Below are 15,391 nucleotides of genomic sequence, written 5' to 3'. Positions count from 1 at the left end.
AGTTGTCCCAGCTCTCCCCCATCGAATGATCATGACTGCCCTGCCCTAAGCAATATGCAAGCCTAGGCCGTTTCTTTACATTAGAAGTTGTGGCTTCCATAACGCTAAAGACTACAGGAATAGGAAGGAGAAGTTGTCGGACACCATATGAAAGTAGTATGTTAGATTTCCAAATCACGCTTTGTAATACTTTCAAAATGCGTCAACTGCAAGCCAAACCATTGACATTGACTTTTATTTAAGTTTTAACATGGACAATAAAAACAAACACACATATTAGGATCTACAGGTCTGCTGTAGACAATTGTAATAGACTACATGGCAGTCCAAGATGATTCAACTCTAACTGAGACATTCCATCAAGTGTCTCAATTCTTCGCAGCTGGACACAACGTCTGGTATGGACTGGAGTGTCTGGAAGAGTAAAGGAAAAGCATTAGAGGAAAAGCCATTTCGGCAGGATTTACTAGCAACTGTTCTTCCAGTAACTCCGCATATCCAATATACTTTTAACTACAACTTGGAAGGTTTTAATTTTTTTACCATCTGTTATAGCCGACATACGTTAGAATTCATGGTTACTCAGTCATACAAAGCTACATGTAGGAAACTCTCCCCATGCCCCTCAATTTAAAGCGTTGCGACAGCAACAGCTACTGTATAACCATCTCTAGATTGATAGATTATGTACAATCCAGTGTTTCCATGAGCACCAACTGGGCATCCTGCTCAAGGGACCATCAGTTGTCTATCGCAAAACCCTTTAATTCATGAAGGCACATCAGCTTTGTACAGAAAGTGTCAATATTCAAGTGAATAAAACAAAGACCAGAGAAGGCAAATTCAAATACAGCAGCTGCACAGGGATTGACCACTTCAGCAGTTATATACCATGCTTATTATTTATTCATGGCCGCATGAAATAAATGGTGCCCACCATTGTTTCTTGCACCCATGAACAAATATAAAGCGTGATGGGTAACCGCTGACGTGGTCAATGCCTGTGCAGCCACGGTATTTGTTCCCCAATTGCTGCGTTCCCGGATGAGGTCGTCGACGGGACGCCTCAGGCTGGCATGCCTGGGATGTTTAATTAACTATTTAAAACCAGAGACAGAACATAAAACACAGACAGAGCTCAGTGCACATCCAGTGAAACTTATACACGGTACAGTGCCTAAATATATATGTATAGATATCTATTAAATAAAATGGTCTTTTAGTTTAACATTTTGGCCAAATTGGTGTAAGCCCCTGAGCCACTACACGGCAGACCACATCTCAAGGGTCCCTAACACTCCATAGCATCTCCCACTCTCAGGGGAACTTGCCTGCTTGCAGTATGATTGTGACAAATCTAATACAGAGTGCTTTTCCTGGTAATGTACAGGTTAATAAAAGCTTCAATCAGACTTAGAACTATGCAACTAATTTGGACAGATTTATTATAAAGCATTCTTCCTGGTAATGCACAGGTTAAGAATTTATATTAGTGTTAGGGACCCTTGAGATGTGGTCTGCCGTGTAGTGGCTCAGGGGCTTACTACACTTTGGCCAAAATGGTAAACTAAAAAGACCCTTTTATTTAATAGATATCTATACATATATATTTAGGCACTGTACCGTGTATAAGTTTCACTGGATGTGCACTGAGCTCTGTGTGTTTTATGTTCGGTCTCTGGTTTTAAATATATATTGCCATGCTCAGTAGCACTCCTATGTGACACTTATATGCTTATATATATGTTGTGGTTATTTTGGCGGTTCAATATGAGCTTGTAGGTGTCCTGGATGTTAAATTAACCACAGAAAGAAGAAAGCCTGTTCGTGTACTACAAAAATCTTTCAAGAACACCAGAGCCCTTCTTTGCCAATATGTTCCAGCCCATCATTAGGCTTCATTCGCCAATCACAATTTTGATATCCTTCCTACTCATTACAACCCTTGCTGCCCCTTTCCTCAGTCACTCACCCCTCGAATCTTGTCAATAAGATCATCCAGCTTCTTCAACTCCTTCTCAGAGCGGAAGAGATTCCCCTCCAGGATCTCCCTCTGCAGAGATTAAAAAAAAAAAAAAAAAAAGCACAAATGGTACAATGAAGCCAGATACTGATGACCTCTTGCGGTCCACATATACACCACATACGATGCACTTTCATTTTTATGCAGAGATGGATCCAGTAGGTTGGCTTATTTTTATAAAAACATTATTTGACTTCAATCTGAACTGATGCAGAATTTTGAAGCAATGTGAAATATATATGAGTATTTGGACAGCAAAATTTAGATCTTGAGTGGCCAACCTGTGGCACAAAAAAAAAAAAAAAAAATCAATCATTGAGGAAAGGAACACACTATTTTCCATATTGGTTTTGTGAGCAGACATTTTCAGCAACGAACTTTGTTATAGATAAGTGCAGACCAGTACAGATCAGTACAGACAAGCTCATGTGGGCGCAGTCTGATTCTATTACCCACCTCGAAGATCAACCCTAATATTGAGAAACTGGGAACTGAAGCGCATTGGTCTTATGTTATCCAATGAATGGCTAAGATAGGGTACTTATATCATAGCAAACCACTGCAAGACACTGAAGAAACCTTGAAAGGTGAAATGTGTTGTGTGACCAATTACGAGGTAGCAGGAGGACACTCATTGTCAGCCTGTCTACCACTCCGCCTCCCACCCCATCCAGAGACGCAAGAGTGATCCGTGACGTAGGAGGAACATACACGCAGAGGAATCTGCTTACCTACCTCTCCGCCTCCAGTCTCACTCAGGGATTCCATCTGGACACGTGAGGACGGCTCAACTCACCATACAGACCGCGGGAGCTGGAAGCAGTTGGCGTGAATCCTGTGATTCTAAATGCTTGATTGTAGCTTACTAAATGTGAGTGTATTCCACCATTGATATTTTAAAGATAAAGTTTTATCAGTCTGCGCTATGTCCTGTCTTTCTGCTTAACCCTCCTAAAGGTTCCAGTCCATGTACACATGCATGTGTATATCTCGGTAAAGCTGATATTAAAAGGCAAAGATACCTTTACGTACAAGTCTACAAATGTCTTTGTTCTTGCTTAAGAATCTACTGAAGACTAACCATTTGACAAACATCTGCACTATTGGCTTGGGTTTATCTCTTATGTACACACACCTGCGCTCACCATTACTTACATGTCTCATTGATCGATGGACAATTTCAGACTTATCATTTTCTGTATCCAGGAGGAGGATTCTTAGCTTGGTCAACTGAGAAAAAAATAAAAGATAATGTTAAACCGAAGTATCACATAACCCAATTGGCACTAAATAATGCCAGGTAGCCAGCCTTAATGTTGCTTGACCACTGATTAAGGCGCTAGTCTTTACATAAGCAGCTTTTCACCAATGGACCTATTCTGGCTGACCGTTTTGGGTCCAGAAACGTCCTCCAGTCCCCACATATTATCCAAGGCTCTCTCGGAATAAAAATTGCGACAGGTAAAACTAATTTTTGAAAGTTGGGGATTAAATAATCTTCTGCTGTGCTAGCAAGATCTGTCAAAACCAGAGCTACTGTACAGAGGGGACAATGGCGACCCATAATTCCAAGTTGTCCACTGTTTATTTAAGACCATCTGCAATTTGTTAATGCATTTCTGCACATTATGAAAGCACTTGCTTAGGACTTAAAGCAGTCCATGGCGCGCACACACACACACACACACACACACACACACACACACACACACACACACACACACACACACACACACACACACACACACACACACACACAGTTAAGTTATGGTGAGTAAAAAAAAAAAAGTGACAAAAACCCTCCACAGCAAAGCAAATATGCAAATGTAAATACAACTGTATGCTCATCTGCATGTCTTAGGCAGGTCTGCAACCCCACCTTTCACCATTATCACCCAGCACAAAGCTGCCTGTGGGTGGTTTTCTGGGTATGCACCTTAACCCTGGCTGTGCTCAAAGCTGTGACCATGCAGTAAGCTTAAGCCTATAGGGAACCATGTTAAAAATGGTTTTTGAAGCAAAAAGTGGCACTGTGTGCTCATTTGCATGTCATTTCCCAGAATCCCTTGCTGCAGTGGAAGTGCTGTGTGCTGGGTGATAATGGTGAAAGGCGGGGTTGCAGACCTGCCCAAGACATGCAGATGAGCATACAGTTATATTTACATTTATATACACACACACATTTGAGAGGTATATTACATTTTTGATACATTTAAGCTCTTTGTTTTACTTTGTGATATTAAATGCATTATTTTTCTAGTCGCAGCTTTATTTTTATTATGCTGCCCACAGTGTGTTTATGTTTTTAGTGTGTCTTATTGCTAGCTATTAAAATCATTTCCTTTTTCTATTTTGACTTAGAATCCAAGTCTTTTTTCTTTATATTAGATTAGTTATTCTGTGGTATATTTAGAGTGCTATTTTGGGGGTTGTCTCAGTCTTTTTGTGTGAGAGAGATAGAGAGATAGATATATAATAAAAAAAAACCTGGAAGGATGGTGACGATTTAACAAATATACAACATACAAAATACACTAATGACTCAGCCAGTACAATAGGAGGATTTAAGCGTGAGCCGCTTGGATGCTTCTGCAAATGCAAAATAGAGCTGGTTACACTGAAAGGTTGAGTCTATACCTTGTTGGGGAACCTCTGGCCTTGGAACTGGTAAACCTCATACAAAACATCTCCCCCAATATCTACTAATCCCACCCATCATCCCATACAAAGCAAGTAGCCGACTCACATCCTGGTGTAGAAGCAGCTTCTCCTGCATCCAGTCTCTAGCTGCCTCAGTGTGGCTCTTTGCTAGCTCCTCTTTAAGGACGCTGGCCTCACATTCCAACAGCTGAAGTGAGCGCTTTAACTTGGGGTTCTCTAGGAACATGTCCTGATAAGAGGAGAAAGGCAGGGAAGGAGCACAGCAGTTATACCTCCTTGTGAAACAACAAACGTCGACATGAATAGTTATCCATAATTGACCAGCACTCTCCTTACAAGCCAAAAGTGTATGTCAGACACTCCATTTTCTCTCCCTGTGCCATCTCTACGTCTCAGCGCTTTCCAGGACACTGCACTAAGACAGAAGCAGCAGCACAACAGGAGTGGTGTCCTAATGTGCGCAAACTGTGTGGTTTAGTCAATCGTATGCAGTGAAAGAACACTACGTTTTGGGGAAACAACCCGCCTCGTTTCACTGTGCATATGATTGCATAAACCACGCAGAAAAACAGAGACAGGTCTCCTAATCCAGTGCTCAAGGCAATATCAAGGTAGTAGGTCACGTTGTGGTCACCAGGTTAATAAGTGTGAGTATAAGGCCCGGGCCATAGAGGTGTGGGGAGAGCGGAGGCGCGCTAACGCTGAGGCTCGCCTGCTTCAGGCAGCGCAGGAGAGCCAGCTTGCGCGAAGGGAGCCGGGGGGAGGTGGTTGGAGGCGGGGCAGTGACGTCGCTGGGCCAATCGCCCGCAACACACTGACGTCAATGTCACGGCGCCGTGACGTTGACGCTGCGGTGTAGTGATTGGAGGTTTTCAGCCGACAGCGCGCTGAAAAACAACTTTGGCGCTCGGCTGAAACCTCCAACGCCTCAGCACGCCTGCGGACGCTCGCGTGAGCCCCCTCTCAAGGCATCCTCATTGAGGGTGCAGGGGCTCAGCGCGGAGCGTCCACACGCCTCAGCACGGCTGGTCCATCTATGGACGCAGCCTAAGGCAGAATATGGTCATAAATGCTCAAAGTTGCAGGTATAACATGGTGCATAGTATCCTAAGGATGCAAGGAGGCCAATAATAAAAGGAAACCTTACCCTTGGAACTAAAAATCCATGAACCTTTAGAGCTAGACCTTCCACAGTACAATGTTAATCCCACAAGGGTACTTCACAACCTCCGTTTGTAGAGTCCTGGTGACGGCGTGCTCTCAGCCCAATGCGGAAGCAGGAAGGGGTGCCTTCCAATTTAGGAAGGGAAGTGGCTGTGCACTGCGTCTCAACAATGAATTTGCGCTCCAAGTGAAGGAAGTACGACAGATGCTGGGTCTTCGTATCCAAAAAGCTATTTATTGAACGTGTAGCAGCATACAGGTAAAAAACAAGAGCCTTGAAGGGAAACTGACGCGTTTCGTGCAAAGGATGCACTTTGTCAAAGAGCATCCTTTGCACGAAACGCGTCAGAGGTTCCCTTCAAGGCTATCCCCTAAATATGTGGTGTCATGGAACACACACACACCCATTTAACCCATTCCTTTCCTGAGCACGCAAGTCTTTTTGACAGGATTTGAAGTCACACCAAGTATTATGACAGCGTTTTTATGGATTGAGTGGGGTGTGGGTAAATGAATTTAAACAATATACTGTTTTTTTCGATTAGAATTAGTTCTCCATGCAGCAGCCAGGGTCTTATTTTTATTAAAAACGTACTGTTTAGAATCTCTCCAATAGTTCTAGTTCCACTACACATCTTTTATTAATGATTAGATGGGAGAGGGATTACGGTGGGTGTTGTAACCTCTCAGCAAAACCTTATTTTCATAAGCTTTGCCTGTACCGCAAAGTCTTCAGTGGAACAGTTTGAGGTTTTGGGGTGATGGCTTGTAGCATGCTGTATGCTATTCGTTTCAGTATCTTTTCTGCATGTTGTGGTTATTAATTCATAATAAACCCATTTCAATCTGGGTCAGATATAGACAATCTAAGACGTAAATTCAAGATCCTCCAAGAAAACAGCTTGGGCTTCCCACCAACCCAGGTACAGGTGGGCACACAAGTTGTCCCCATCGCTGTACCCCGGGTCTGGTGGCAAATTCTTAATAAGAAAACGTTTGTCAAAACAAAGTTCAGACGTTTGAGAACAAAGCGATTATGTAATTTATAACATACACCTCTGGACTTGACAAAAAGTATTTTGTGGCCTTGATCCCAGTCTTGTGTATAATGCTGGCATATAGCCTATCGACGTTAGTGATACAAGTACGGTGTCTTCACTAATAGATATGCCCTCTAGTTTCCAAAGGATATCTTTAAGGTAAGATGGAAGTGCTGTTACGAATGGTCGTAACACATGGATCGCTAGGGAATCTTACAGAGCAAGTAAGCACCTACATCGCAGAAACTACTGGGCGCCCGGGTGGTGGGGACCTCTTCCTGTGCACCTTCGGAAGGCTATAGAGATGGCAATTTTTGGTATTTCCCCCATCATAAAGTCTCTCATGTAGAGAGGACTGTTATTTAGCCTGTTCAGAATAAGCAGGGTTGTAGACCCGTCTGACACATGTAAATGTGCTCACACGTTGTCTTTATTTGCCATTTCATAAAGGAAACTAGCAAAAAAATAAAAATGCACTGCTCAGCCATGTCACACAGAGGGGTAACATTTCAGATCCCCGTTACCTCTTGTTCCCTTTCCTTGCTAAGAAGCTGCAACACTTTGCCCTCTTGTTGATCCACCAAGTTTTCAAGCTGCAAAATACACTGCAGGGAAAGGAGGAGTTTAAGTTAATGGACAATTCTGACACTATCCAATTAACATTTCCCCTTTCCCTTCCCCCAAACCTCTTCTCCCTCCCCCCCCCCACCCCCTCCCCCTATTTGATCCCAATGGTGCTGAAAGGGTCTGCAATCTCACCTGCTTCTTGCAGGTTAAGGCCTCGTCCAGTTTATGGGCTTTCATTCTCAGGTTTTCCGTTTCTTCCTGTAGCTCACGGATCTCAGAAATGTATTGGTATCTTACACACTGCAAATCCTCCTTAAGGGAAGAACTGGGAGACACGTTATTTAGACAGACCTATTGCTTCCTCCCTTTGAACTTTGCTATAACAGACTACATAACCCCGCATTATAGGAAGGACCCCCAGAGCCAAATGGGGAAGCAATATTAAACAGTTTAAGCATGGGAAGATACCATTGTGGTCCTTACAAGCACTTCTAAAACAGGGCTTAATTAATAAGAATATTATCCCAGCATAAAGAAGAGACTTCTGGGAACGTAAAAGTACAGACATCATTAAGAATGTTGTGTGGTGTCCGACACTCATGGTCCATCTACAGATGTGACCATTAGGCTTCAATAGTTGACGCACATTAGCTTCATCACTGGTCCTTTGTTCTAAGAAAAAGGAGACTAGGTCCCAGGACCAACACTATTACTATAATGCAGCAAGGTTGAGTTGTGCCCAGAATCCCCCTACTTTTCTGTAGGGTAACTCCATCTCCATTCCCACCAAAGCCAGGTTTCCAAACTCACATTTCCCGCTTGAGTTCTCGCCCTTCTTGCTGCTTTGTCTCTATGACTCGAGATGAGGAAGTGCAGAGGTTTGAAACAATATCACCAAGCTGACGCAGAACATCCGGTAAGTTTTCCTCTACCTCTGCTAAAGTGAGAGACACTGCTGTTAGTGTTGGAAGGGAATTGAAGGATCCCCTATAATGTTTTTGGGTTATGGTCTCCAAATATAAAAAGCTCTAGCCAACTGTAAGCAAAATGCCTATACATTTCCCCTTCAGCTGTGAAGAATGGGGTCCCTGTAGCTGAACCACATTAACTTCAGCTCTGGAGACCCCGTGCTGTCCGACACTCAGCAGAAGGTGATGCCGGTAGCTCATCTGTAAAGATTCTGCGGGCCAATAAGAAGTCACAAGGGCCAACGTTGCCGTTATTGGCCCGCTAGACTTTGTCTGTGCCCAGCCGTGTCTACGGGCAACCCTTTTTGGGATGTATTTCGGGATGCAGGGGGTCCCTGGGGTGTAATTAAACGTGGCTCAGTTCTTGAGAAACCATGATACAAACTTGTAGCTTTTGTGCTTTAAAAAGTACCTGCTGCTGCTGGTACAGGTTGCACTTTGATAAAGGCGCTTGTTTCGCTCCAGATGCTCCCTTCAGAAACGTAAAGATATGAGGAAAGGTAGATTAAAGGCAGGTTCATCATTTACTGTGCACACATGCACTGTACATTTTATCTAATGTATACATAATCATTACAGCTTGCGGTGGATGGCTACAGATTGCTTACCTGGTCTGCACTCCTCCCATTGAGCTTTCAGGACACTGGAAACTAAGGAGTTAGAGGAGGGGGGCATGGGAGGCCCGGAAGGGGTACGAGGCAAATATGAAGTACCTGCCGCCTGCAGAGATTAAAATATATATAAATGTAACGAAGGCTGCATTTCGCTCACCACGCAGAGTATCACATCACTTGGCATTCATACCAACGGCCCACAGGTCAGCAATACTACTACAATATGCATTCACTTTGTTTGGTTGTAGCACAACTTTTGTGGGAACGGGGCAGTAAGTCGGACAGCATGAAGAAGTAGTTACAGGATTCGTTGACCCGGGGGGGGGGGGGGGGGGGGGCGGGGGGGGTCAATTTTTATGTTAACACGTTCACCGCCAGAGAAGACAAAAGGTTTTGCATTAAAGTACGTTGCAGGCATGCCTAGCATATTTGACACTTGGACACTTAACTTGTGGCTCCGGCCAACATTTCCCTTAAAAGCAGCTGCTACCCACCACTCCCAATAAGGAAAAAATAAGAATCGAATATAAATAGTCATATCTTGCTTCTAATTTTGGTAGATAACTATGGTAACCTGTAGACTAAACAAGAGGGTTATGTCTAGCACACCTAAGTGTATAATAAAGCAATATACTTGTAATTTGAGGTACCGGTGCTTCGTGGTTCAGGGGAAAAAAATTAAATAAATTTGTCTTGTGTAATTTCAAGATGTATGAACAAATAGTAGGATCCAGGGCACTACGGGTTTGTAGAAAAGAAATTTATTCTAGGCACACAGTGTGTGCCTAGAATAAACCTCTAGACTACACATTTTTACCTACTGGGCACAAACCATGTGAATTAAAGCAGACTTTAAATATAAAAACAGGACTAGATATGGAAAGCACAGATCTTATAGTATTACATACAGTAATAGATGAGGTTGAAAAAAGACGTACGTCCATCAAGTTCAACCTAATCTATTATAGTAAAATAAAGTGTGGGCACAGTGCAGACAACCGCTTTAAGCATTAGTACAGAATACATTCCATCAGTGACGTAGCTAGACATTTGCAGGCCCCCGGGCAAAAAACAAAACCAAAACACTAAATATACAACACACGAGATCTAGTGAGGATCAGCTATGAAGTTCTCTACAGTGCCACCTGCTGCCCGGAAGTGGTTAAGCAGACTCCCCCCCCCCCCCCTACTCGCCTCCTCCCTACAGCTGTTCTGTTATCAGCTGCGCACTCTGCTTCCTCCGCTCTCATCCTACCCGCCCAAGCCTGTCTATCTGAAGAGAGACAGATGGGCTGCCGACAGAGGGGAGAGCAGCCCCCCCCACCAAGAACATGGGCCCCCTGGCTACGCCCCTGCATGCCATCTATTCACACATACCTCTTCCTGCAATGCATCTCTCATTTGCTCCGTCAGATCTAGCAAACGCTCCCTGATCTGAAAGACCTCCATGGATGAATCCGAGATCTCCTTGCCCATCTTCAACAGCAGGTCCCGGGCGTCACACTTCATAGTAAGCAGCGCCTCCTGCAGCTCATCGCGTTCTCTCCTGCACACAGGGAGGAACTTTGATTAGAACTACAAACACTGCCGATTTCTGAGAACTTGCACAGCATTTAACATTACCTCAGGAACAGTCTTATCGCCAAAAGTAAACAAGTGGCAATATCGTTATAATCTGCCATGATCATTTTGTGATGCCAATGTGCTTCAATCCAAGGTGTTGGCTTCTGTATGCATAGTTTACCATTTAATTGTAGTGCATCTATAGATTGAGATGCAATAGGCTAAATTACCTCAACTCACAAGGTTCGTTCTGAGCCACCAATCAAAAAAGGTGCCAACATCTGAGAAGTCATACAAGTCAACTTTGGCATATCCGGTCAAGGCAGAGTGATTTAGAGGAGGTGGGTCTCTACTACCATTAAGTGGATTACGCATCAGAAAATCTTGCATTTGTAGGCAATGTGAATTGTATTTTTTTTTTGCCAAGAAAATGTAAAAAAAAAAATTAAAACAAATTCACGTCTGTCAAATAGATCCGACTAAAGATTTGCGCCGTCCTCCAGTGAAATTCAGCATGGTCGCTTCTAGGCATAAACTTTGGGTTATTCAATGTGTCGCTAGTGAAGGTGATACGTATCCATGCCAAAAACAGGCACGTAGTTGAAGGTGCATAAGGGGAAAAATGAAATATGAGACATTCGTGGATATGAAAAGAAATGAAGCAATCCCAAAATAAATATTGAATATACAGAACTGATCGATTGAAGACAACCGAAGGTAAAAGTTTAAAGAATGATGCGACTCATTATTGGGATTCAACAAGTCATCTCTCAAACAAGATGGATCAATAAAGAGGGGTGAGGACTTAAAGATATTATAAAAACCGGCAATAATCTAGAAGGAAAGCATAAACAAAAACCATGAAGAATGGGAAGGCCCCAGCGAAGATGGAATTACAACTGAAATCTTGAAGGACGCAGGGAGAAGTAGAATATTTTTGCAAAGGTCTTTCACATGTTGCTTGAAGAACTGGAACATTTCAGAACAGTGGAGCAGTGCAATTTCTAATCACTTACAAGACTAGAGAACAAGCAGGATTTCACAGTAGATGCAATGGACCATGCCTAAAATTGCACAAGAAATTATTTCAAGTAATGAACATATAAACTTGTTTAATCCTTAGACATACGTCTATTTTCCAAGGTGGGGCCCAAGTCCTACATGTTATGACCAGTTATCACTGAGCATGTGGTCGACAATTGAAACACAGGCATGTAAATAGGCACATTTATAGCACAACCCTTAACACATTAGATATGTATTGATATAAATATGATCTTCATACTTTAGGATCATTCACCAACATGTACAAGCCACTTCACATCACTGCGTGGGTGTATACCAATGTCTCTCCCCGATAGCACACGACCCTGTACATAGGGGGCCCGTGTATGGGTGCCAGAACACTGTTGGAGTGCTTGTAAATAGTGTTATAATGTAGCAGGCCTGAGTCTTCACAAAACTTCAGTACCCTTCGTCAGTGAGGAAGATTTCCGTAGCTACTCAACCTCCCTTTATCAGGCAGATTGCTGCTTTGCACGAACTCCACTATTGGACCGATTTGTGATCTTGTCAACCAGCATCCGCCGAATTGTCCCACTCATGAACTAGTTCCAAGATCACCTGAGGTCTCAGGGCCGCAGCAGCTCTGTCCCTCATGGACGCTTAACAACCCCCTTGTCATCTTTCCTTTCCAGAGTACAATGTCATTGGCTGAGGCAATGTCCATCAACGTGTCACATCCTGAGCACACCAGTCAGGAGCCAGCCAGGTGGCAGTGTGCATCTTGGCTGCACACACTTACAAGGGGGTTACAAACGATCTACTACTTTGCTTAGGATGCATAAGATTCCAAAAAAACATTTGTTGGTCTACAGCTCGGTTGTTTTAAAAATGCATGAATACAAAATGTGGAAGTGTACATTGATATAAAAGAACAGTTACAAGCGGGATACATCAACTTTTAGACTATAGAGCTAGAGGAGAGTATGGGCGACACCATGTCACAAACGCTTCACAGCAACACAGCAGCGTTCAAGACACTGAATTGGGAATAAGAAAATAAATAAAAAGTACGCAAGACCTCAGTACAGTTATTTGAATTGTTACTGAAGTAGGACAGTGAGGCTCCATATAAATCTCAGCAACATCCAAGTGATGTTTGACACTTTTTTTAATGTAAAGTTTTGAAATAAATTGAATAGCACTTTAAAAACAGGTCTACCGTAGCCAGCAAGTATTAATGGATGGGGTGTACTGTAGCACATACTGGGGAAAAAACAAGCTGTCAGTGCAGCAGAGGACAGTTCTGTGGGGAAGATCATGTGACCAGGCAGTCACTAGATACAATTGGTGCCCTGCGAGAGAGAAAGCAGGGCTCAAAAAAATAAAAAGTGGGCCAGAGTCTGTTTCAGAAGAGGATGGGGTTGTGACTTTGTAAATCGCTGCTATAGAAACAAAAAAAATGCTTGTTACATTAAAAATGTAATTCAGACAGAGCGCAGGTGCAGCGAGCCGACATGGCTGCTTGAGCTCGGAGCTACTCCGATTCCAAGGCAGGGAAATCTGAAGAAAACCTGATTGCGTGTCTGGGCTGTGAGCCAAAATGCTATCAACTGCGGACCATCCAGCAAGATGAAGCCGCACACTGGAAAGAAGCAGGCAAGTCTAGCAGCCTCAATTCTGTTATACGAACGCTGCAGAAACACCCAGGAACACAAGATGGCGGCAGCACGTGACCCTTCAGAATCAGGAGCAAGAGGTATGGATGATAGTGCCAGACCTACTACCAAATGTGATCTTGACAACCTACTTAAAAGTATGTTACAGAAGATGAAAATAGAAATTACCAAAGTAGTATATGAATTAAGAACAGACTTGCACGGACTGGGAGAAAGAACTGACTGTCTAGAAGGGGTAGCAGATGAGCTTATATCAGCCCAAAAAGTCACTGAACATGAACTGCTAGCTTTAAAAAAAAGCATAATTAAACACCCCGACAGAAGCCCTGGAAGATTTACAACCGCACCAGACGAAATAATCTGAGACAATGCAATATCCCGGAGACTGTGCTGCCAGAGATATGGGAATTTGTCACAAAAAACTGTTCCAGAGCATTCTCTGATATGATGAGGAAAAGAAAAAAAAGTTACTATTGTTATATTTCACTAGTGGTTATATGTGCATTATTATTTAAATAGTATATATCATTTAATTTATTAATATTCCCATACTGACGCATCTTGTATTTTATTTGTTGTGCACACACAATATTCCATTTTCAGAATATTTCAGATATACACAAATCAGGCATTTTATTTCTTTCCAAAATGTTTCTGCGAGGGAATACACATTTAACCAAATTTGTGGAGATGTGCACAATACAAACATCACAAGGGGTTGATCTCAAAGTGTATATTCTACTCCGTTCTCTAGACCCCCCAAAAAATAAATAAATAAAAAACTGGAATCCATGGTTGAATGCCTTTCCAGAAGATATAGCGTCAATTTAAACAAATTGGAAGATTAAAAAGTAAAATTTAAAAAATGGGTTTCTATAATGGGAAAATGTTAAAAAAAAATTTTTTTTTACAAGCTATAGTATAATTAAAACCAGAGACAGAACATGAAACACAGACAGAGCTCAATGCACATATATGTTGTGGTTATTTTGGGGGTTCAATATGAACTTGTAGGTGTCCTGTATGTTTTACAATTCTTGTTCAGCTGGTCTTAGCTGATTGGAAGGTGGCTCCCTCCTACCTAATTGAAGCTCACCCCATCCCACATTTAAATGGTTAAAAGCTCACTCCATTGCATCTCCCACTCTCAGGGGAACTTGCTTGCTTGCAGTTTGATTGTGACAAATCTAATACAGAGTGCTTTTCCTGGTAATGTACAGGTTAATAAGAGCTTCAATCAGACTTAGAACTATGCAACTAATTTTGACAGATTTATTATAAATCATTCTTCCTGGTAATGCACAGGTTAAGAATTTATATTAGTGTTAGGTACCCTTGAGATGTGGTCTGCCGTGTAGTGGCTCAGGGGCTTACAACACTTTGGCCAAAATGTTAAACCAAAAGACCATTTTATTTAATAGATATCTATACATATATACTTAGGCTCTGTACCGTGTATACGTTTCACTGGATGTGCACTGAGCTCTGTGTTTCATGTTCTGTCTCTGGTTTTAAATATATATTGCCATGCTCAGTAGCAGTCCTCTGTGACACACACATATATACACATATATACGTTGTGGTTATTTTGGGGGTTCAATATGAGCTTGTAGGTGTCCTGTATGTTTTAAGCTATAGTATACCAAAGAATCATGAAAATTATTAAGGTTACTATCTTGCCGCTACATATACATATATCTTTGTTTTTATATTAATACTGTTAAAGTTCTTATTATTTCAGGGAGTGTATTATTTTGGATTTTATTATGTTGGTTTCGTTGGTTTCATTGTTCCTCTCCCTCCCCATCCTGTATCCACCCCCTACATTTACTCAAAAAAACAAAAAAAACACACATGTAGGATATTGCTTGGACTGCAGCTTTAAGTGTATCCTGCCTGTGCTCCCATATTGATGTAAAACTTGGATCCTAAATGTGTAGATAAGTCAGACAACGCATATGGGAGAGATATAGGCTTGGTGTTTCCTGAAGACAGTAAAGAGATTGATCACAAAGGTAAATTAAAATGGCAATGGGCCAAAGATATTCAAGAAGAAGTGACCATCATTGGATAAAAGCAGATACGCCACTTGATTCCAACAAATATCACA

General features: G+C 42.3%; 1 protein-coding gene across 3 annotated transcripts in view; it reads right to left on the bottom strand.

Moving 5' to 3' along the window:
* Positions 1–216: 216 nt before the first annotated feature.
* Positions 217–15,391, bottom strand: part of SPAG5 (sperm associated antigen 5) — a 32,863-nt gene continuing 17,688 nt past the window's right edge. For 2 of the 3 annotated variants that reach the window (XM_075589264.1, XM_075589263.1), the window contains 10 exons: positions 10,415–10,583; positions 9,032–9,143; positions 8,836–8,895; positions 8,266–8,392; positions 7,648–7,780; positions 7,413–7,493; positions 4,770–4,913; positions 3,179–3,253; positions 1,973–2,053; positions 217–414 (listed from right to left, as the gene is read on the bottom strand). In XM_075589264.1, the coding sequence (XP_075445379.1) occupies positions 343–414; positions 1,973–2,053; positions 3,179–3,253; positions 4,770–4,913; positions 7,413–7,493; positions 7,648–7,780; positions 8,266–8,392; positions 8,836–8,895; positions 9,032–9,143; positions 10,415–10,583 (1,054 nt within the window). In that variant the 3' untranslated portion in view covers positions 217–342. The remainder of the gene's footprint in view (positions 415–1,972; positions 2,054–3,178; positions 3,254–4,769; positions 4,914–7,412; positions 7,494–7,647; positions 7,781–8,265; positions 8,393–8,835; positions 8,896–9,031; positions 9,144–10,414; positions 10,584–15,391) is intronic. The other variant, XM_075589265.1, reaches the window with a different exon arrangement.

The sequence above is a fragment of the Ascaphus truei genome, chromosome 3 (genome assembly GCF_040206685.1).
Source record: "Ascaphus truei isolate aAscTru1 chromosome 3, aAscTru1.hap1, whole genome shotgun sequence".
NCBI classification, from domain to species: domain Eukaryota; kingdom Metazoa; phylum Chordata; class Amphibia; order Anura; family Ascaphidae; genus Ascaphus; species Ascaphus truei.
The sequence above is the reverse complement of the archived record's forward strand: the minus strand, read 5'-3'. Positions and strand labels throughout refer to the sequence as shown.